The following is a 24,515-nucleotide window of genomic DNA, read 5'->3' as shown; positions in this document are numbered from 1 at the left end:
GCTTTTCTTTTCTTTGCTTTTGTTTTTTTTCCTTCCCATTATTTCTTTCTATCTTGTCCTCTCCTGTCCTTTTCTTTTATTTCCTGTGTTTTTTTCTGTTTTCATCTTTTCCTGTTATTTGCTTTACTTTTTTTATTCCATCTTTCCTTTTATTGCTTTTTATTTGCTTTTTCTTTCTTTTTTTGTGGACTTTTTAAATATCTGTCCTCCTTCTGCTTTTTTGTTGTTGTTTTGTCTCTTCCTTTGTTCCTTTCTTTTTCCTTTCTTTCCCCATTCTCTTTCTTTCCCCATTCTTGTTCTTTCTTTTCCTTTCCTGTCCTTTATGTTCCTTCCTTTCTCCCGCTTGCGTGGTGTTTTTCGTGTCCTCACAGAGAGACCCCATATCATTGTGGTTGTGCAGGCCTGGACCGCTCTTCCTCCTGTTCTCGTGTGTATTGGTTCAGGACACATCGTGTGTGTATGTATTTTGAAGAACGGCTCCGTCTGCACTCACATTCCCGACAGAGTTTCCTTCCAGTCCGATGCGGGTCGTCGGATGTCTCCGTGGTTGAGGACTGAGTTGACCGGGCTGTCTTCGCTCCTGCATTAGCATTGGGGTCGTGCAGACTTGTTTCATGCACATTCATAGTTACTACACTTTGCTTTGTGCCCCATTTTGCTTCGTCACTGTAAATCTCTGCCTCTCTCTCTCAGCGTTTGCCTGCTTTTCTTTTTTTTTTTTCCACAGTCAGAGTCTAAGAGCGTCTCGGGGTCATCTGGGGCACGGGCGAATACGGTTTCTCTTTTGAAACGGAGCCCCGGCTCCCCAGCCGCAGAAAGAGAAACATTTTGTTTCCATTAAAGCTGCAGAGCCGCCGCGCATCGCCCCTGAGTCGCTCCTGATGGCCATAACATATTGAGACAGTGCAGCGAAGGAGCAAAGGCGTTTTTTCTTGCGCCGAATACGTCGCATCGCACCGCTCAGACAGAGCGTTATACGGCCGCGCAGGGAACGGAGTACATGTTCTCATAAAGACGGAAAAAATAAATAAAAAAGGAGAGACGTAACAACGCGTGAAGGATATAGGATGTTTATTCTGCGTTCATCTCGAACGTTCTTCATGGAGAGCTGGTTTTGGCTCCAGCCCGCAGCGGCAGCGCTTGCCACCCCGAATGCGAGCGAGTTCATCCTGTACCGCCTCCAAAACACCCACTAACCCCCCCCTCCATCCCCTGCTCCGACTCCAGACACGTTCAGAGTTTATTATTGAACACAAACCGTACCTTTTTTAAGAAAAAAAAAAAAATCCAAAAACGTTCAGTTCAGTCAAAGCAGGATGAGGCGGGCGCTAAAGCTTAGCGGTTTTTGGGTTTTGGACGGATGCTCTTTTTTGAAGTTCATGCTAAGGCACACGTTTAAAGAGTGATGGAAGATCTGACTCGAGCGTGTGAACCGATGTTGAGCAGGCTCCCGGCGCTAGAGGTTTAATCAGCACATGCACTCAACTGACTTGAGGTTTTTTTTTTGTTTTTTTTTGAGATTTAACATGATATGACCCATCAGAGTCAAACCCGCTGAAATCGTGTGGTTGCTTATTATAATTTATATTTTTTTCTTGGAGATACTAGGGGAGTTATTTGGTGTTTATTTATTTAGGAGGGGAAAAAACGAATATGGGAGAGAGAGGAAGAAAGTGCAGAAATTTTCTGCATGGAGCATGAATGTTAATGAGGACCTTGTTAAATTAATAATAAACTCCTACATTAAATCTCGACTGTCTAAGAGAGAGAGAGAAGGAGGGACTTTTTATTATTATTTTTATTTATCTTTTTCTTTGCCCGTGGCGCAAGTTTACTGACGTTTCTGATTATTCTAATTTCTAATTAAAAGGCAGAAACGCTGGCAGGATGACGTTTACTAATCACAGATTCCTCTCACCCGCTCCAGCGCCAGACGCTTCACGCTCATTTGCATGGCTGAGTCGTGGGTGAGGTCTCAGTTAGCTCCTCTTGTGTTTTGGGATGCGCAGGATTTTGTACAGAAAATGATACAGGAGTAGGTAACACTTTATTTTTAAACCCCTTATTTATTTAATAAATCTCACCAATCTGGAGTGTGTGTGTGTGATCATCTGAAAGCCTGCTCCAGACTCCAGGCTGTAAGAGGTCTTGTGGTTTTAATGTTGTCTTAGTGTTTGTAAGATGATGGCGAGGCGCTCAGTTAATAAATGAATCAATCAATTAGCTTACACGTGAACTAGATGAATAATAACACACACACTTAATGTGATGTAAGTAAGTACTATTGTCTCTCAACTTTTTATTCATTAGTGCAAAAACTCATGACTGAAACCAAGAAAGCCGCTGTCTGATCTGTTGTATAAATCTAATCAGATTTAAGGATTCAGTAGAGTACAACAAATCAAGATTAAAGGCCATTTACTTTCCTTTTCCTCCTGTTCCTTTCTTTTTTTTTCTCCCTTTTTTTAAATCCTTTCTTTCTCTCTCTTTTTGTGTCCTTTCTTTTACTTCCCTTACCTTTTGGTCTACTTCACCGGTCTTTATTTTTTATTTCCTATAATGCTCTTGCTTTTTCATCCTTTCTTTTTCTTTCAACTTAGTTCTTTCCTTTGTCCTCTTTTTTCCCCTTACTCTTGTTTCTTCGCTTTGTGTCCTTTCTTCCTTTCTCCACTTCTCTGCCCTATCCTTTCATTTCTTTTTTTCTCTTCAGATTAATCTTTCTTTCGTTTCTGTCCTTGTCTTTTTTTCTTTGCTTCTTATTCCTTCCATTTTTTTTCTTTTCCTTTCCTTTCTTTTCTTTTCTTTCTTTCCTTACATTATTTTTTTTTCCATGTCTTCATTTCTTCTCTTCTCCTATTGTGTCCTTGCCTTTTCATCCTTTCTTTTCCTTCTAATTTTTTATCCTTTTCCTCTTTTTTCTTACTGTCCTTTTGTTGCTTAGTGTCCTTCCTTTCTTTGCTCCTCTGCCTGTCCTTTCCTTCCTTTCTTTTCTTCTTCCCCTTAGTTTCTTGTTCTTTCTGTAATTTTTTTAATTCCTTTTTTTCTTTGGTTGGTTTTTCCCTCATTAGTTGTCTGTCTTTCCTTCTGTTGGCAAGTTTTTTTTGTTTGGGTGTATCTCAGAGATTCAGCGTTTTTTTTTTTTTCCCCTTTGGGTTTATTAAACAAGCCAATTAGGTTTCCCTCCTCATGTGACCTCATATAAGAAGATCCCCTCCCCCCGGCTCTGCTGTTCTCTGAGGGGCGTGGCTACGGAGTAGCTCATTTACATAGACACTAAAACAGCACATGTGGGGAAGGAGGGAGAGACAGAGGGAGTTTGAGGAAAGACCTTATGTTAACTTGTTTAAGAGAACAGTCACATATGTGACCTTTTAAAGTTACGATTATTTTAACACACTGTAGGATATGTCAATAATTATGTTTAAAAAAAAAATCTTTAATGTAAATATTTAAATCTTCCGCATCGCTCTTTGATTTATATGAATATGAGCCACGTATTGAACTCATTAGCAATTTTTTAAATAATTCCTGGAGTGTCCGTATCAGCTTTTCTTTCTTTTTTTTTTTTTTTTTTTTTTTTATTCATTGGATGCCACGTGGAACTGAAATGAAATAAATGAAATCAGCCTCTTGTCTAACTGGTGCGATTGTTAGCAGTGTCTACAGGACACTCCTCCAGCTAGGGTAGTAATAATCCAGGTGTTTATGAGTGAATATTAATTATATATTTAAGGGAAAACGCTCGCGGTGTCACAAAATCCGAGCTTCGTTACCCAAACAGCCAGGCTTTAAGGGGGGGGAAAAACGTTTTAAAAATATCTTCCCTGTCCTCCGGTCGTCGCAGGCCTTATTTGCTTTCCACAACGAAATACAATTCTGATGCAACCCTGTGTAAATACACAGCGTCTCCTATGAGTGTGTGTGTGTGTGCGCACGCATATATAAGTGTGTGTATCTTGTTGTGTGTTGTGCCAGAGCACATGCCATGCTGACAAGCTGCAGATCACTAAGTGAAACAAAACACTCTTTAATAATTCACGAGCCCCCCCTTCCTCCCTCCTTTTTCTCTTTCGCTCACTTTTGCTCACTCTTTCCCTTTTCTTTCTGACACACACACACACACAAATCCCTTTAAATCCTTTCTGTGTTTCAGACAGAATGTGGCTCTTTTCCTAATTCCATGTCTTTTATCCACACACTGATCACTGGATGAAGCCAAAACACTAGGATTCACTTTGTGTGTGTGTGTTGGGTTTTGTTTGTGCCCTGTTTAGACGTCAGCTTTAGTTGATTGTAATCACGCTGTTTTTTCTCAAACACACACCCCTCTTTCTTTCTTCTACACCATTAGCTCAGTCCTGGTTCGGCTTCTCGAAACGCTGACCTGAAATATAATTGTAGTTATCATGTGACTCGTTACACGTACACTCACACACGCACACACGCACGTGCATAATAGGGTTTGAATGAAATATTCATGAGAGCGCTGTGTAAGGTGGCCCAGCTGTACAGAGGAGACGCCGGAGAAGAGGACCTGGACTTCATTAGACCTTCAGAGCAAACCGCAGGCACCATCAAAGGGAAATACTTTCCTAGAATGTCAAGTGCGCGAGCCGATTCCAGTGTGTGTGTGTGTGTGTCTTTAGAGAGGCAGTCAGCTGAGTGTTGTGTGTGTGTGTGTATGACAAACATGTGGGCTTGTCAGCTCGGCTGTCAGGTGTAGAGTTGATTAATGAGGATCTGGAAATGGTTTTGCATACATCTCTCTCTCTCTTTCTCGCACACACACACACACACACACACACACATGGAATTTCTTTACTGTTTATACTTGAGGTAGTGCACACATTATAGAGCACTCAAATGAAATAAACAACAAAACAAGTCAAAACTTTGTTCGTCAGTATTTGTACAGTCTTCTTTAACACTGCACCACTTAGTGAAGTTAGTGACACTGCCGAGAAAGCGCAATGGAAATAAATCCCACAATGCACTGCAGCGTGTTCCAGTCGAGCCAACATTTACTTAGCTGGTGCGTTTTTTTTTTTGTTTTTTTTTTAGGGCGTTGAGAGAGAGAGAGAGAGAGAGAGAGAGAGAAGCTCGATTTTGGTTCTTCCTTTTGGGAAGGGATGCGTCCCAAACTATTAGACTAAGTTGATACTAAGTGCGTAAGTGTAGCATGTGGTTTGGGGTCCAGCCTAGATGTAATCACTTTTCCACCAAACTGTACAGAAGAACCAGTCTCCAGTAATAGCGTGGTGGTAACGTCCACATGACACGGAGGCTTTGTGTCGTTTTAGATGAAGACTGAAATAGAAATCAGGGCGTAAAGCTTTTAGAAATAATCTTTTTTGTTCTTCTCCCTTAATCCGCTGTTTGGCACGTCTCCGTCTGTCTATTGGGGCTAGGCGGTGTTCTGACTTTATAACGTATGTCGATTAAACCAGAGTTTGGTGTGGAAGAACTTGACTGGCCTGTACAGAGTCCTGACCTCAACCTTTGGGATGAATTAGAGCGGAGACTGTGGGACAGGACAACATCTCGTCCAACATGACCTCACGAATGAGCTTCTGGAAGAATGGTCAAAGATTCCCGTAAACACACTCCTACACCTTGAAGATCTTATAGCTGCAAAGGGGGCGGGGTCAACATCATATTAAACCCTATGGTTTAGGAATCAGATGTTACTCAAGTTCATATGCATGTGAAGGCAGGCGAGCAAATACTTTTGGCAATATATTGTGTACACACACTCATGTATACGAATGATACACTGGTATACAAAGGCCTCGTCTTATGAAAATTAAAAATTTAGCAGAATGCGAAGCAAGCTTACATATTTGTGTTTTTTTGTTTTTTTTGTATTTTGTGCAAGTTTTATTGAAGACACAGCACCGCGAGCGCTAATGTTGTTAGCGAGGATGGTAGCAAGAAAAAAAGGCATCCGCGTTCAGTTTGGTTTTTAAAGCAGCCGGTGCCAAAAGGAGAAATCATAAATTAAGGTTAATTGAGGTTTAATGTCTATTTATTTCACATTTTAACTTTATTTCCATGTCATTTCGAAAGGTTTTTATTGTTTTTACATTTTAAAATTTACATTATTTTCTATGGAACATCATGTTTTAAAATTCCAACCTAGTGCCACTGTGTATGTGTACTATACAGTATATATATGTATATGTATATATATATATATATATATATATACAGTATGTCTGTGTATGAGTGTATATATGAGCTGTACACATTTTGTTATATACGTTTATCATGTCTGCATAATTATGTGCACAAATATTCAGTATTTTCATATATAACTTAACAATTAATAAATAAATAAAATTACATAATAGAATATATGCATGGCTGTAAAGAAAGAAATATAGTACAAGACAGACCAGAAACAAAAAACCTAATGTACGCTTCTGAGATTTGTATAATAATATAAAGGAGCGAGTGTGACAAAGTTACCAGATGAACTCATATTCTCCAGCAAGCTCAGTAAAACCTAACAGCTGTTTTACTTATAAAACTGCACAAATCTGTGTCTAAAAGTCATGATTTTAAGCAATAGGTTTTCACTCCAAATATTAACTCTTTATTTTATAACAAGTTCCTTTATTGCTCTTTATAGAAGTTTCTTTTATGCAGAAATGTTTTCAAAAGCATCTTTTGCTCATGCCATATTTTTGTACGTGCCCAAGACCTTTGCACAGAACTCTAAGTAAAACAGTTGTTAGGTTTTTCAGCATATAATATGGAGCCTGTATAAAATTATAAACCGATTGAAAGCACTGTTAAAAGCTTGCTTTTAATTAAATATTATATTTTTTTAATAATAAATATACAGTATGGTGTTAACAGATTCTTTACAGTCAGTGTGTAAGCCGGCCTTTATATCCTGATGTACATCACGTATCTTAAAAACATCTCTAAAAATCATACCTTAGAATATTTTTATCGTATCGAATAATGCGAGTTTCGCAATTTTTTGGCGGACTATTTAAACCAATCTAAAGCCTACGAAGGTGTTTGTTTCCCCGTACCCTTCAACATCAGTCATCTCGGATTGAATCAACTGGTTGGAGTAAGGACTAATCACACGGTTTGTGAAAGTAGCTGAGGAGGAGTTAGTTACCCCAGCCGACACGTAGACATCAAGCGGCGCCTCCACGTCGTCACCATGTCCTTTTTTTTTTTTTTTTTCTCCGTCGTCGTGTGCAGTGTTGTTGGTGGAAGGCGTCCCGAGCGTCGTCTCCTCACAGAGTGTTCTGGTGTCTATAGCGTCCTGACAAACCTCCGACACGCCGCACTAACAGCCACCTTTTCGTTCTTCCACCCAGACCACCACCTCAACTATTAAAGCCACTCGGCCCCCAGACATCTGTCCAAACATGTCTGAAAAGGTTTAAAACAACAAACCTCGCTGTACTTTTATTACACCAGAAACAAGCGCAGTTGTTCAAACCAGGGCAAATTCATTATCGGGTTTCTCCTCGTTTTTCCCACTACCATCATTTGTTATTCTTTTGACTTCCTTTTGCCAAAACAGCACTCGTTTTAATTAAATTCATAAGTCGACGCAGTTCTCTCTCTCTCTCTCTCTCTCTCTCTCTCTCTCTCTGTATGTCGGAGATCAGGTTGAGGACGTGACATGCTCGCAGAAGGCATTATTATAATTCTTTTTTTTTTTTTCTCCCTGAGTTCACGTCGTCCAGAAAGCCACGAGTCGCCTTTATAAGGAGTTATAAAACGCTCACGTCCTTCACATGCACCTCATTCGCAATTCTGTTTACCTTGACTATTAAATCAACGTTTAACGACCTCACCTCTGCCGGACTCGGTTGCTAAGGCAACCAGCAAATCTGAAGAACTTCCCGTTTCCCCTCAGGAGCAAAATCCAAAATTCTCCACGTCACAGATAAGCACATTTTTATTGTGTCCTTGCCTTTCTGGATCTTTATCACCTCGAGCCAGGAGTCCCAAAAAAAAAAAAAAAACCCTGCACAGTTTACTGAATATTGATGATGTTTTGTTTTTGTTTTTTTTTCTTTTCCCCATAGTGATTTGGGTGGGGGGGAATATGAATGGTGACTATTTATCAAATCCGTCAGTGTTTAATTGAATGTGAAATGAGGGGCTAGGCACATTGAGCTTTTTCATTGAGCTGTCACGACATGATGAATGGATTGAGTTTGCGAAATGCCCATCTCTGCTGTCATTTATCAGCGCTCGCCTGGCGCAGGCTTCACAGCGGACGCCGTGACAGATAAGGGAAGTTTTATGAGCAAAATTAGCTGGGAATATCACTCTAATGAGGTCGTTATTTATTTTCAGAGTCAGAACAGAAAAACTCTGCTTTTTTTTTGTTGTTTTTTTTCTTTCTTTAAGCCAATTCATTTCTTAATGTGCATCATAAATATTTAAAAAACACTAGATAAAAGTTTTAGTTAACTTATTGTGCTCGGAATGGGTTCGTAAATTTTATATAAATCATGTAGAGAAGTGCTGCAGGTTTGCACACGTGCACGTTGTTTGGTATTGTGATCGTAGTCGGCTGATTTGTAATTTCTTTTGACAGATCGAAAACCTGCAGGAGCAGCTGAGAGATAAGGAGAAGCAGATGAGTAGCCTGAAAGAGAGGGTCAAATCCCTGCAGGCCGACACCTCCAACACAGATACAGCTCTCACTACGCTCGAAGAGGCGCTGGCTGAGAAGGTGAGTGACGCACACACACACACACACACACACACACTGAACAACAGAACTGATGTTCAGGCTGCTACTGTTTAAAGGGTTTGGGTCATGTGACTCTAAAAGACCTGAAACGAACTTCTGGAACAAGTCCCCCACCCCCTGTTTTCTCTTCTTTAGCAGTGTCGTATTTTAGATCGGATAGAAGTTGCACCGCTTCCATACTGACCCACAAGGGCGTGGACGATTCAGTAGAGAGCGCTTTGATTCGTGGCATGTTTTCGTTTCCCAGAAACCTAATTGGTTGTTACGGTGTGTCACAAATTTACAAATTAGTCACAGGGTATTACCTCATCACTGACTTTTTCTTTAATAAGTATTCAACTGTGTTAAAATCTGTTATATTAGCTCCCCGACACCCCCCCCCTTACCGGATTAAGTTACTTACATCAGTAGGGCTCATCCCTTTTGTGTCTTTGACTCCGTAATGGTTTTCAACCCTCGTTTTTAGATGACTCGCCCCAAATCACCTGACAGTGACCTCAGTGTCCGTGCACAAGCAACAGAACTGCACGGGACATCCATCGGGCTCTCGGTACCGAGCCCCTAAAGGGACATGGGTGGTGAGGGGGGGAAATCCATTAAAGCAAAATAAAAAAAATTAAAGACAAACTATCGGAAAAAAAGAAATTTACAGAGCCCCTAAAGGAAAAAAAAAACTGGGGAATGGGGAGAAAAAAAAACGGAACATGGGAGGGGGAGAAAAACATGTGACTCACACTTCCGGATCAATCTTCCAGCGCCAAAATACAGACAGGACGAGCGCTGAGTACAAACTATGTGTCTTTATATTTTAGGCCAAGTTGCAATTAAAACTTATAAAAATTCCTTCCATGCCTGTTTAACAACGCATATATAACTCTAATCTGAGTATTATCTTGCTCGTTTACTTCTACTTTATTTTTATTTTTTGCAACAGCCAGCTTTTAGGTGTACTGCTGACGCTCAGTGGATTGCATCAGTAAAACTCCCCTTCCCGGTGAAGGATCAGGTTTGGCATTACTGCCACCTGCTGAACTAAAACTATAATGCTGAAGAGTCATAAGATGTTTGCGTGATCTCGCAAAGATGTTTGCGTGATCTCACAAAACTTGACGTCTGGTCCCATGTGTCCTTTTAGGGGCTTTGTACAACTGAGGTAGACAAAGGAAACAAATCCTGTACTTAAGTAAAAGTTGAGTTGAAATCTTAGGTGAAATAAGGTCTTGCTTTTATAATTCTACTTGGGCAAAGTAAAATTATAAAACCTTTAAATTTACTCTCTGTCTCTCTCGTTCTCTGTCTCTATGCGGTTTCATCACTATCTGAGACTGTCTTCACTTCTGATTTTCAACACTTCCTACATGATAACAGAATAGCAAATCACACCATTATGCCTAATAGCCAGCAGGTGGCGATATTACCGCTTCAAATCCTTCGCACCGCTCTGGTTAATTATTATAAGGTAACTCTGTGTCGAAAGAGCAGTGCAGGAAAAAGTACAAATATTTAAGATTTGTAGGATGTAGTGGAGTAAAAAGTTCCACTAATAGTATCCACTAATAAACATGGGAGCACGTTTGTCACGTGACCGATATCAAACACACAGAAGAACACAGGACCGACAACGACAGCATGAAATGTACTCACAGTGTGAAAGGCAAAGTTTACTGGAAAATATCATTGTAAAATGTTAGATCATTCTCAGTGAAGCGCATGACGGATCCGAACATAATTTTTATAAAATGCAGTTATACAGTACGAGTATTACCAGCTAGTTAGCTTCAGTTAAAGCAGCAACACTCACTGTGTTGAAGTGTATTTTTGTGTTTGTTTTTACTGACGCCATGAAAAAGATACGATTCATCTCTAATCTGTGTTTTTCATATGATCAAAGACGAAAAGCGCATCATAGGGGTGTGTGTGCGCGTGTGTGAGATTGCTCAGTAGTACAGTCCCATGTTAGGGCTCGTGCTTCAGCTTCCTGCACAGTGGCAGAGCTAAAGGTCAAACGCACTGTCACTTCATATCAACTCTGTTTCAGCAGCTCTTATCGTCATCTGGTTTTATGTGTTTGTGTGTGTGTGTGTGTGTGTGTGTGTGGTAGGGGGCTTGTTCTCCATACATGGCTGCTGTGTATAATGAGTCCCACTCCACAGTGCTGCCTGACACTCAGTAAAACCGGCCTGTGTGCAATCTTGGAGCCGTGACGCGGCGACGTTACCCGCGACATCGCTCGTATTAAAGGTTCAGCGTCTTTATAGAGTTCTGTACAGACCTGGGAGACGTACTGTACCTGTGCATGCACCTGTGAGGTTTCTGACATGAAACAAGAACAGGCTTTGTGTGCAAAACTAAGGAATAATTATATATATTTTTCCCCCCACATGCTGGGGAATTCCCGTCTTAGAATTCCTGCTTCATTCCCTCATCCTTTAAAACTTTAAAACCAGATTTCAGCCAGATTAGAGGCTGTGATTGATTAAATAATCAGGAGGGAGGTTATTTCTGCAAGAGTGCTTCTTTGTCTCGCAGTTATTTCAGGTTTATATCCAGCACAATTGTTTGGAAGAAAAGTGAAGACGCTCTTCTGAACAGGATCCACGCAGGACCGAGTTTTAATCCCCACTCCATAGAAGGAAACCATGATTTATTATTTATTTTTAATTTACTCCCCCCCCCGAAACGATGACCAGCGATGCTCCAGATGAACCATGGAATGAGTTTAGATTTCTTTTCTTAAGTACTTGTTTTTTTTTGTTTTGATGAGTGGAAACTATTTTAATCTACATCGACTTTTATAAAAGTTTCATCTAATAATTTATTCCTTCAAGAGTTTAGCTCACACACTGTACCTCTAGAGATGGAAGGAATAATCCATTTAGCTTCATATCGTGATTGTTGAGTGGTGATTCATGTATCGCCACGTGGACTCCCAAATCGATTTTTTAAAATACATTTTAAAGTTGCAGTACTGTGCAAAAGTCCTAGGCACGTATTAAAAGTCCTGTACAATTGTTTTTCATGAGTGTTTATTTTATGATTTCATTAAGTCATCACAGAAAAACGGTTATTAGATCTGATTTCCAAACATTTCAGTGTTCCAGCAAAAAATGAAATCTTGCAGGAAAATAGCTGTAGGCTATTATGTAAACGATCACCTTTCAAACAAAAGAAAAAAAAAGTCTGGGTTTTGCTGCATGAGAATAAAAAAAAAAAGCAGGTGTGGAAAAAGTCCTCAGTTGGACCTTTGGCTGGTTCTGCAGGATGTTCAGTAAACCTAAGCAGCTCGTTTTTTTTTTTTAATAAAACTGCACTAATTGTACCCGAGACTATATTTTGAGCAAAAAGTCATCACACTAATTATTGACTTTGTTTACTATTCGTTAATTACGGTTTGCTAATTACTTTTTATAGTATTTTAAATGTAATTTTTGAATGTAGAGACTTAAATTTTTTTTAATTTTGAATCAGAATACAGTCAACCCTGGAAATTTGCATGGCTTACACTTCATAGAGAACCTGTGAATTGTGAAAAAACAGAAATTTTGGATGTGGTCAAAAAAATTGCCTGTAAATGCCTATATTATATATCATTTATATTAAAAACATTTTAATTTCATTTTAAACTAAAAAGAAAAACCTGTATACTGTAGCATACATACAACATACATATACAAAATTAGTAAGTCAAATCAAGTCAAGTAGGTTTTGTCACTTCAGCCATATACAGTTAGGACACAGTGAAATGAAACAACATTCATCCAAGACACATTTTATGGGTAAATTAACAAAATAAATGAACAGAGACTAAGAAACCTAATTAGCTGGCTAGCTCGACTGTCAAATTCTCAATACAAGTAGAATCTGCACCTACAGTAGGTATCGTGATAATTTATTATCAGGAGGTTCCTGGTGATTCCCATCCCTGCTGTATATGACTAAAATGTCCTCTTTAACAATTACTTCTTATCTAAAATAAGTTTTAGGAATGAACGTATTAGGTAAAAACTAGGACTTTTTGTGCCTAATTATACAGTACATGACTCGTTGTATAATGTTCAATCTCAACCAAAGCAGTTTGCGGTTCCCTCCAACAGGAACTAAAAGTTTTTTTTATCTTATTAGATCTTTTTCTTCTCCTGGTACGATGACCCTGGAACAAAAATCAGTTCTGGTTTCTTCTGTAGTGAAAACGCACCTATTGAATCAGCCGAAACGCGGCCGTTCACCGCGGGGCCGTTCACTGCAGGCTGACCCCGGTGGAGAACTACGGCGGTCCCGACGCCAGCCAGCTCTGCCTGATGAATATGAATGAGTTTAAACCCTGGAGGTTATTAACATCGGTTTAGGTATCTGCGGTCTGGCTCGTAACGCAGCGACCCAGCTCTTTCCTCCTGCCTTCCATCTCCCACACACACACACACTGATTTTTTTTTATTATTATTTTTTTCCTTCTTCCCTCCTCTTCCTCACCTCTCCGCGCAACAGCGTTGCGTCTACTCAAGGGGCCGGAAATTGAGCGTGTCAGCCATCTATTTGTAGCGAGAGCACAGCGTTTCCACTCAGAGCAGCCACGGGACAGCAACACGGCTCACAAGCAAGCCTCTGTGTTCACTTACGGATGGCAGACGCATTAGCGCTACTAATTAAAGGCATACACGTGGTTGTTTATACAAGCCGAACCAGTGATCTATTCCTCTGGATGTCCTCACGACACCTGGGTAATTATGCAGGCTCTCTGTAAAGGAAAGTGACCAGAGTGATCTTTATATATAAAACAGATAAAAACCTGCTTGAGACTTCTTAACAAGTTTCTTTCAATATCTTACTCAGTGTAAGGAGTCGTTCCTTGTGATCTGTATTTAATCCCCTACTCACATTTCAGGTAGCAGAGTTCATATTAAAAAAACCCAAACGTGGAATACATCTCTGTATGCGTTTGTTTTTTTTTTAATCTTGACTACACTCGTATGGACACGCTCTGCACCCTGAGGCTGTCTGACAGAGACGTCGCGCTCAGCGGTACAGCAGGAGCCCCAGCCTCAGCACCGTAAAATAAGGCCGTGCCGCACTGAAAAAGCGCTCTGTCTGTCCGTTACGACCGCCGCGTGTGAGTTTTGGCCCGGCGAGGGTGTGAAATAGCCGGACGCCGAAGAGCTCGTCACGATTCCAGCAGGCCATCGAACAGCAAACACGCACCCTGCCAGAAAAACACCACTTCAAACCTCTTACTGTTTCAGCATTATTACCTTCACCGCCCATTTCCTCTCCCCCCGCCCCATCTCCTGTCCCCCACTCTCGTCTTTCTCACGTTTTCATTCTCCCATTCTCACGCCACGCAAACATACGCACTCTGTATAAAACGCGTTGTTGTTGTTATTACTGCGTACGAGCTCGACAGTCCTTCAGCCGTGAGCGACTCTGGTGGAATGGAGAGAATCAGATCTGACTCATTTCACCTGCGCCCGCTTCGCTCCAGTTTCCGAAAACACCGTGTTGCGGCTTCGCCTGTGGTTCTTGGCCAAAGTTGACACAAGTGTGAGGTTAATGAATCATGCTTATTCTTTCACTCTCTCTCTTTCCCTCCCTCTCAGAGGGGAGTGGTGTGAGACTCATGCTTCCAGAAGACAGTAGTTTAAGACATTGTTTAAGGTTTTAGTAAAGTTGTTTCAAAAGTTCAAATAACTTTTTTTTGTTGATTAGTTTTCTAAAACAGGGTCATTAAAAAAGAATGCTCGTAATCGAGCGAGAGTTTAGAGTGGCTAGAAGAGTTGTAGAAGCTAACTAAAAGTTTCTAAAATTAAAAGCGTCCATTTTTTTTTAGTAAATTTAATAAATAAAAATAATAGTACACTTAGGGACATGCCGTCATTGGAAAAACAATCAACTTTGCGGTGATAAGTTACTCACATCATTTCCTCTTTGATTATTTTCCTCAAACAGCATGACTGCGTGAGTATTGCTTATTAAACATTGACGTAGCTGCGTGATTCACTGCTTTTTTTCTTCTTCTAATAATGGACAAATTAGTTAATAATTTAGTCTGGAGAAACTTTATCTTTTAATTCAACAGCCAATCCAATACCACTTTTCCTTTGAAGTCCTCCTTCAGAGGCTCCGCCCACAAAGTCATGCAACAGGCATTGCCCAAGCCATGACGCTAATAAATAAACTAGCGGACCGAACTAAGCACAGACGCTCCTTGTTTCTGATTGGCTGAAAAGCAGTTTGATCTTCCCCTACCGTTTGTTTCCCTTTTTCAGGATTAAAATCACCGACCCCCCCTTTAACTTAACCGTCTAGTGAGAAATGAAGCAACATGGCATCCATAATATATGCAGAAACTGTTATTAATTATGAAGTAGACGTGAAACATCTACGTAAAACGTACGTCCTTAATAAAGAGACGGCATTTCATCTTTAGAATCGTCAGGTTTGGTTTTTCTGTGCTAGCATGTTTTAAAGATCCCCTTATGAATGCGTTGTGTGTTTGTATTGTGTGTGTGAGCAGGAGAGAATTATTGAGCGTCTGAAGGAGCAGAGGGACCGAGATGAGAGGGAGAAGACAGAAGAGCTGGAAACCAGCAGGAAAGAACTGAAGGAGCTGAAGGAGAAAGTCAACCTGCTGCAGGGAGACCTATCTGACCGTGAGGTAACATATATACTGTATATATATATATATATATATATATATATATATATATATATATATACACACACACACACACGCATGCATTCCCAGGTGACAGTAATTCCCCATATGTGTCAGTCTAGAAAGCGCCTGTCAGAGTGTTAAGTTGACTTCGATGAGGCTTTAAGGTCAGAAAACATCCACTGGAGTGAGATTGATTAGGATTAAAGGTGCGTTTAGTGTTTTTTAAAATTATTTATTTTTTCGTCGAACCACTTTTCCTTAGTGTTACCGTATTTATGCCTCATGTTTAATGTTGAACCCTTGTGAAATATTCCATAACACTTAACACCGATCAAATACAACATGAAAAACGTCCCACTGTAGGTTTCGGTTCCCCTCAGGCGCCTCTCAGCGTGGCCGTGGTGACGTGACGACCTCAGCTTTTAATCCGCACGGCCCATAATGTAGAAGATGGTGTGTGTGATAGGGTGGCTGTTTTTTCTACTTTCTCCAAAATAATATTGGGGTGCAGCGATAAGGATGACTCTCATTGTATTTTCACTTCTTTTTGGGTTTATTTGGGTATCGCAAACTGAATACTAGACAGCTGCTTAGACAGTAGACTCGGGTACGGAGTGATATTAACAATGTGAAACCCGGCCAAGCGTACCCGCAGCGAAGGTCTCCCGAGAATCTGGAAATTTCCACGCACACGTGACTCTCGTGTAATCACGTCTCGCGCCTTTAAGGGACAAGCAGCATCAGGCCGTAACCCGCTCAGAGAGACTACAGCGCGATGGAAACGGACACGCCGTCAAAGAGAGAGAGAGAAAACAGGACAGGAAGACGAACGGCCGAGTCTAAATACGAGAGGATCCTCCAAACCTACTGCTCGTTTCTCTTTCTGTCCTCATCTCACTCGTGTGTTCTCTATCCATCTCTTGTATCTGTCTGATCCTAAAGAGACAGGCGGTCTCCAAAGTCTGTATGCAAACACACACACACACACACACACACACACACACACACACACACACACTGCAATGAAATGTACAGATGCTATGCTTTACCAAAATCTCTTCTCCTTCTGCGTGCAGCTTATTATTCATATTATTCATGTTATTCCTGCGGCCCGCGTCCAGGATCAACAGCAAAACACACACACACACACACGACCACTTCCTGACTCCATCTCTCTGTTTGAAAGGCAGATTATTAAATTTAATAAGTTTAAATATCACGGTGCGGTTTTAATTCTGCAGAAATGTTCACCGCTGTCGTACCGTGGCGTGAGTGTCGATTATTTTTGCCCATCGTGCGGTAGAAGTTCGTTTAGAAAATCAAAACTGGAAAAAATAAGACAACTTGAATAACATGTCAGGGAAAAAAACAAAAATCCTAGAACAGTGTGTGTACTCACAGCTGTAAGGTCGCGAAAGGTACGACGAAAGCCATTTTTTTTTTATTCTGAGAATTGATTAGTTTTTTTCTTTTCTCCAACCTGAAATATATGATTGTGACTGATTTAATACAGTAAGTATCCTAAGCTGTTTTCACAGTCCTTCCCGGGCACTTCCTGTTTCCTCTTGGGTAAGGGTTATTCCAGTCACCGCTGCTGCATAAAACCAGACTTTCATACAGCCAGAGTGATGTTTTTAGACTTTTTTTTCCTTCAACAGCTGCTGGTTTAAAAAAAAAAAAAAAAATTCCATAGGCTTCAGCATTATTTTAGTAAATCTCCTATTCTTATTTTTCTTCCAAAAATACTACTTTATGCAATGGCAAAGGCAGGACCGGCTGGACACAGATGGACACTTTCATTCTACGTCTTGTGTGTGTGTGTGTGTGTGTGTGTGTGTGTGTGTGTGTGTGTGCAGACAAGACCCTGTCCTGTTTATGATTTACACCTGTTTAAAAAGGAGGAGCGCATGCATGGAATGGACGCATGTTTTAAACCATGAATCACAAATCTGTATAAATCTAAAACCTTATGTGTTGTGTCTTCATGCGGTGTATCTGGACCATGAGTTCTCTTTGGAGTTCAGGTTTTTCGCGAGATCGTCACATCCAGATATCTGACGACACGGATTCTTGAAAGATGCTTACAAATAAAATCGGTTCAAACGTCGTAGTTTATAAAAAAAAAAAAAATTTAAGCCCGTGCGAGGCAGCTGGTCGAGGTTTTCATGCCGCGTGTTTACATTCGCTCGAGCTCACTTTGATTCTTTGTAATAAGTATCCGCGGCAGGACGTTACCGCAGGCTCTCGGCTAATTGGCCGGTTTCACTAACATCTCCGGTCTTGTTTTCCTCCGTTTCAAGGGTCGCGCTTTTTATAATTGTTTGTTTTGGGAGTTTTTTGAGTATTAGATCACCTAATTCTCTCTTTTTCTCTCTTTCTCCATGCATGTTCTAGACATCTTTGTTGGATCTGAAGGAGCACGCCTCATCCCTGGCCTCATCGGGTTTGAAGAAAGACTCCAAGCTCAAGAGCCTGGAGATTGCACTTGAGCAGAAAAAAGAGGAGTGTATCAAGCTGGAGAGTCAGCTCAAGAAGGTGAGAGAGAGATCAGACCTGAACGTCAGCAGGTATTAATAGAAACAAGTGTTTCACCATGTACAGTTTTTTTTTTCCTCTTTTCCATCACACCTTCAACGTCTATCTTTAGCTTTATTTCAATCATAAAATCAGTATCACTTCCCGTAATGATATTCTTTTTTCCTCACACCATACTGGATTGATTGATTGATTGATTAGTTCCCAGTTTTATTCTTATCTCAGTGCCCCCCCCCCTTGTTTTCCGTCTCTCGCTTGTTTTTCTCGCTAATTTTCTTAAATCTTGCCCACACTTCTTCTTGTCTCTTCCTTCCTTCCTAAAGCACACTGAGCACATATCAGGCCATTCCTCCAATCTTGTAAGTGTATCTCAATGTGGAAAGCCTGCCTCTGTGTGTGTGTGTGTGTGTGTGTGGCTGCCAAAGGAATCTTACGAATGTGCGAGTTGTGAGGCTTCGCTTGCATGAGCTCAGGCTTTATCTGATGTTTGTTTCTGTGAACACAGACAGACAGACAGACAGACAGACGGAGCGAGAGGAAGTGAGACAGATTTCAGATTTGCACAGAGTGTTCCGAGGCCTGCCTGCATGAGCTCGTCTCTTATCTAAAGCCTCACGCTGATCCGGGTTTTAGTTCCTCAGCAGTCTAACACGGTTCGCAGTGTGCTGTGATGCTCCTCGTATCGGCTGTGCATCTGCTCCTGCTTCTCTGCTCATTTCTGTGTGTGTGTGTGTGTTTTAAAAGCTACATTCTGTGTTGACTGGCACCTGAAGACTTTGACATACATGTAGACACGTCGAGGTAACGCTCAGGCGTTCGTCTGAGTCTTAAATCTGTCTTTTCCCAACACTGGAAAAATGCGTTCATGGGAAATTCGGCGGCGCACACTGCTGGGTTGTGTTTTTTTTTTTTTTTTTTTTAACCGCGCTCCAAGAACATTGAACAGGGTTGGCGGGAACGCTTTCAGGCAGGAGCACCGGTCTTGTAAAAAGTGTGCAAGTGATAACGCGCTGACAACGCTAGGGAAGTTCTGCCGCGGTTATTAGATGAGACGCAGAAGTGACCGACGTCCTGGCTGACCCCGTGTGAGTGTGCTCAGTTAAACGTCAACACACACACACACACACACACACACACACACACACTCACACTAGGGCTGGCAGAAGAAATTCAACGATCAAGAAAATGATTGAATTGTCTTTAATATATACACTTGGATTCCGTGTTAAAACGTTTAAGACCTTTTTTTTTTTTTTCTCCGATGTAAGTAACATGAACATGTTAATGTCAGTGTCTCAGACGTAACATTACATGATAGGATGTCTGTTTCTCTAGCTGCATCACTGAAAGGGCTTCTATTTAGCATGTACACTGCACTGCATACTATAGGATGGATATACTGTAGGAATCTGTCCATGTTAATATATTTACTCATTCGTCTGAGATATATTCTTTAAAAAGTCCTACAATGTGATCTTATGGATTCTTTTTTTTTCTTATTTTGTCTCTCATAGTTGAGGTATACCTATGATGAAAATTACAGGCCTCTCACATCTTTTTAAGTGGGAGAACTTGCACAATTGGTGGCTGAATAAATACTTTTTTGCCCCACTGTATACAGGTTAAAAGATTTAAATGTTTAAACATAAAAAATGACCTACATGTAGCTGATTTTCAGCAGGTATCGTCATTGTAGAGCAGCGTGCAGTGACTGATGTTTTTTTTTTTTTTGGTGGTCTGAGGGAGTCCCTGGTGCTGAAACAACTCACGGAAGAGTGTAAACAGAAGTGTTTAGATTTCTGAAAACACAATTTCAACTTATGCACTAATGGAGGTAAAAGTTTCTTAAAGAGAATCATCACGCGTGACGAGACGCGGATTCATTACTGCGAGTCTGAGAGTAAACGGCAGAGTATGGACCGAAGACATCCTCAATCACCGAACAAGAAAAAGATCAAAAGTCAAAATCATCAGCTGAAAAATTCATCAGCGTTTTAGTTATCTGAGGTTTCCAAGAGGGCCATAAGTATTGGAACATCGTCAGGAAAAAGGTTCGACAATCGACAGTGTTCGTTACAGTGACCCGCTTATTTATGAGCTAAAGACTTAAACACTTCTAAGTTTCTAAATACTTTGTTTTGAGGTGTTAAATCGTCCTCCCTTTAGTCCTGATCTCGCTCCATGAGACTTTCACCTGTTTGGTCCCCTGAAGGCAGAACTACGAGGACAAAGATTCACTTCTGATGAAAAAGTAAAGACAGCGGTGCATTCGTGACTCACAGCTCAGCCGTAGACTGTTTTTTTTTTTTTTATGTACTTTTAAATAAAAAAAAAAAAATCATGTCGAAAAAGGCGTATTTGTTTTTTCCAGCCTTTTCAAGTTAATTCAAATAAATTCTACAGCCAGAGTGCGGATCGTTTTTGACTTTCCCTCGTACCTTGGCACGATGCGTACAGTGAGCGCATGCAGTGAATAGGAAGCCCTTTGTTATTTAGCCCGACCGAAAAACAGTTGATATCCAGCTTGAAATTTTAAAGGAGCTTTGAGTAACTAAATAAAAATGAATCCGAGCGTAATAAAATCACGATGATGGTTTCAACCGTCTGTGGTTTGCAATTCAGACGCGGTGCTAACTCGTATCTCAGGAACACCGGGAGTGATGGAAGAGGGCAACGTTCCCACACATTCGCACACTCAAAGGTATTTTAAAGTATTTTTTTATTTCAGCCAGTCTACCTTCTGGCTTTGTTTTGGAGAGGTGAAGGAAACCGGAGCATCCGTACGAAAACCCACAAGGAGAACACGAGAAAATCCGAGCTCGGGATCGAACCCGAAGGCTGTGGGGTCGGCACGCTAGTCGGTGCGGCGCTAAGCGCATTTTTTTTTTTTAAATGTAATTTTAGTTTTATTGCATTTTCTTTTTGACCGTCGCTAAAAGACATCGTTATTATCGTTTTCCTGTGTCAACATACAGCGTTCACTCGATACGCTTCCGTCACGTACACCTGCACTCCCTCCGGCATGTGCGTAATCGTTAAAAAAAAAAAAAAAAAAAAAACCTCTGTGCTTCTTCACTTGACGGTGCCGTGTATCACTCCCTCACCGGCGCTGTGTTTCACCCCAGAGCACACAAAGCTCCCTCTAACAGCGCACTAATAATAAAATTAGCTCTGCGTTTGCTCCTCGGTATGCTCGTTTCATCTCCAGAGCCGTGGGTGTGTATGAGTTTTGCATATGTGCTGAAACCTGACATTCAAAGCAAGCCAGACGTTCTCGATGATAGCTGCACAGTTATGAGTACTTAATAAATTTTTACGGCTGATATAACAAATCCCGTTCCAGACTACAAAACAACACACACACACACACACACTCGTCTGAAAGTCCTCCCCTCTGTTGACGACGGGGTCTTGGCGGTCGGCGTGGAAACCTCCTCAACTTCAGGGCGAGACGTTAAAAAAAGAAGCAAATTAGAGAGGCCTAAATGTCGCCTTCAGATCACATCCGCCCCCCTCCAATAAAACAGAACAGGGCCCTTTCACACCGAGCGCCAACCCCGAGCAGACCAGACGCTCTCATGAGCCGCGGCCGTTTGCACAACACCGTTTGAACTCCCCCTCGACTAAATTGCACCGCGCTCCGCTTAGCCGCGCTGTAATAACCCAACACCACCGTCCCCCCCCCTCGCGCACCTGACTTCTCTGTGACACGCTGTGCGGTGCCAGGCTTCGCTAGCTCTCTAAACGCATGTTCAGCCATGAGTGTGTGCTCTTATATGTTATAAACAGCTAGACATCATCTTCCTTTTCAAAAAAATTAAAAATATTAATCCAATGTTTATATAAGTTTACATAAGATTTGATGGCGCAATCTTCTTTTAAGCGTCATTTGCTGTTTTTCACCTTACACTTTCTGGCTGTAAACCTGGGGTCAGAATGAAATCCACACACACACACACACACACACACACACACACACACACACACACACACACACACACGTAAAGCAGTTTGGCAACTTTTCTCATTGTTATATTTTATTTATACAGATTTAATTTATTATACTTCCCTCACTTGAGGGCGGAATGTACGCCAGGCGTTCAAGTCAAACCAAGACTGTTTATCATACAGAATAACCGAGAACGGTTATAAGAGTAAAACCTCTGGTTATTGCTCTATGTAATCCCCTGCTACACTAACACACTCATCCCAGTGTTTCACTAGTGCTTGGTAAAAAGTTATCTCAGGTAGAAAGTTATCTCAGGACCGCCTGCTTCACGTCTGAAACGCCGGCCTCACAGGAACTACTTTAACGAGCGAAAAACATGTGGAAACTATACTATACTATACGGGGGATGTGGGAAAAAAAAGTATAATAAAATAAATAAGCAGAAAACCCAACACCAACAATAAATAAATAACACTGATAAAACTCTCCTGTGGAATTTTTTGTCTGCACCTGTAGAGAAAGTCCATGTGTACCTTGAATTACGAGAATAATTCGTTCCGGAAGTGGGCTTGTATTCCAAAACACTCGTAAACCAAATTTAATTTTACCAAAAGAAATAATGCAAACTCAAATTATTCGTGCCACAGCCCCCAAAAAATAAATCCATAAAAATAATTAAGTAGAAATAAACAATTCACCTGCACTGGTAAGTGTTTCCGTTTAGACACACACCACGCAGGCGCTGTGTGTGCGTGCGTGTGTTTGGGTCTGTCGTTATGTGTGTGTGTGCGCGCTTGATTTGACACCGTGCCGGGTGACAGGTCTAAAAAAAATAATAATAATAATCTATACATTTATATAAACATTTTTATAAACATTTTTATAAACAAGCGGAATCAATGTATATTGGGGATAAACTTAAAAAGGTGACCTTACTTTTTTTTTCTTGGTAATAGTTTGTAAACCGTTAAACCAGGAAAGCATGTATATGTTTTAAACTTTAATTACATTAAGCCTGTCCCACTTTTTGTTGTACCTCGAATACTTAGTTAATAAAAAATTTAACGCTGGTCAATAATAAAGATTTTTATGAGCTCATCTAATCACCACTTTGTATTATATTTTATTTATTAAAATGGATTATTTTAGTTCAAACCAGGTCTACGAAAGCAGTGTTAAGATTTTTCGAGAAACTGGAATATGTTAAAATGTCTCTCTTTAGTTGCACATTTGTTTGTTTTTTTAGTGCAGGAAAGTTAAATCCAAGACGAATAACTTTGTGGAATAATTAAGGGAGACGGAACGCGAGGCCGGAAAATTTGAGAACCGCAATTCTAGAGGACACTTAGAGCCGTGTAACGTGGACACTTTGTCCTTTCGGCGTCTCTGTCCGACTGGAGCTTTGATTAACTTGGCATCCGTTTCCTACGCATTAATCTCTGTATACAATCGCGTTGTTGTTGTTGTGATTTCATCGCTCGCAGTTGCATGAAGGCATTAGTCCCTCTACACACACACACACACACACACACACACTGTCTGACACTGCCCAGGCTCCTATCAGACCAGACAGTTGGCACTCGTGATTCACGATCCAGAGCCAAATGCTACTTCTATTCATTTCATATTAGACAACAAAAAAGTTTTTTTGCAAAACGCCGTCCGATTATAATGTTGAACAGATTTACCTTCCCAGTTTCTGAGTAAGGGGGGAAAAAAAGAAAAAAAAAGAGGACACTCTAACACACTTTTGCATCCAGCTGTACTATACCGTTGACCTCTGACCCCGTCGTGTGTGTTGTGTTTAGGCTCAGACGGCGGCTGCAGAGGCTCAGGCCAACACGGAGCTGTCGGAGCGCATCAGCGGCCTGGAGCAGGAGGTGATCCGCCACAGGGAGGATGCTGGGAAAGCCCAGGCCGAAGTGGATCGTCTACTGGAGATCCTCAGAGAGATGGAGAACGAGAAAAACGACAAAGACCGCAAGATCATCGAACTCGAGAGGTACAGTACACACATGTATACATATAGTGAAGGCGTGTATACCTTTACATCCTTCTGTGTGAATCTTTATAGCGTGTGTGTAAGTAAGATTGATGTGTGTAACCGTACAGCTGTCTTAAAGTAAACATGTATCTGTATCGAATCCTCCAGGTGAACCATGAACCACTTCACTCTTCAGATACGGCTCCAGTTTACACGGTTACTTTATTCGCCCAATTTGTCGCCCTTATCTAAAAATTGCTGGTACCACTTTTAACAGCTTTCATAAATACATTTACAGATAAGTGCAACAGTTTGCACACCTTTAGTGTGTTGGAATGAAAATGATTAAATAGTGCGCGTTAAAAGTTTACACTCCCCGTCCTGAGTGTAATTCAGTTATTTAAAGGTAGAAAACTTTAGATGTTGTGCTCTTATGGATAATTAGGCAACGGTAGGGTTCTTTCTTCGGGCTTTCTCTTCGACCGCTGCAATTTGCAAGCAATTACAATTTCGTACGTTGACGCCCCCACATAATTCTCGACGTCTTTGTATCTTTTCCAGTTTCCTTTGTTGTGGATAAACTACGAACCAGAGACACGTCCTCCCTTTAAACACCCAAACCGTATTTATTTAATGCAGAACTCTCAGTAAATCCCAG

General features: G+C 40.9%; 1 protein-coding gene across 2 annotated transcripts in view; it reads left to right on the top strand.

The window, feature by feature from the left end:
* The window catches only part of erc1b (ELKS/RAB6-interacting/CAST family member 1b), a 220,985-nt gene that overhangs the window by 45,575 nt on the left and 150,895 nt on the right, over positions 1 to 24,515 (top strand). For both annotated transcript variants that reach the window (XM_053508595.1, XM_053508594.1), the window contains 4 exons: positions 8,579 to 8,716; positions 15,246 to 15,386; positions 17,784 to 17,924; positions 23,682 to 23,875. In XM_053508595.1, the coding sequence (XP_053364570.1) occupies positions 8,579 to 8,716; positions 15,246 to 15,386; positions 17,784 to 17,924; positions 23,682 to 23,875 (614 nt within the window). The remainder of the gene's footprint in view (positions 1 to 8,578; positions 8,717 to 15,245; positions 15,387 to 17,783; positions 17,925 to 23,681; positions 23,876 to 24,515) is intronic.

The sequence above is a fragment of the Clarias gariepinus genome, chromosome 12, assembly GCF_024256425.1.
Source record: "Clarias gariepinus isolate MV-2021 ecotype Netherlands chromosome 12, CGAR_prim_01v2, whole genome shotgun sequence".
Taxonomy (NCBI): Eukaryota; Metazoa; Chordata; class Actinopteri; order Siluriformes; family Clariidae; genus Clarias; species Clarias gariepinus.
The sequence above is the reverse complement of the archived record's forward strand: the minus strand, read 5'-3'. Positions and strand labels throughout refer to the sequence as shown.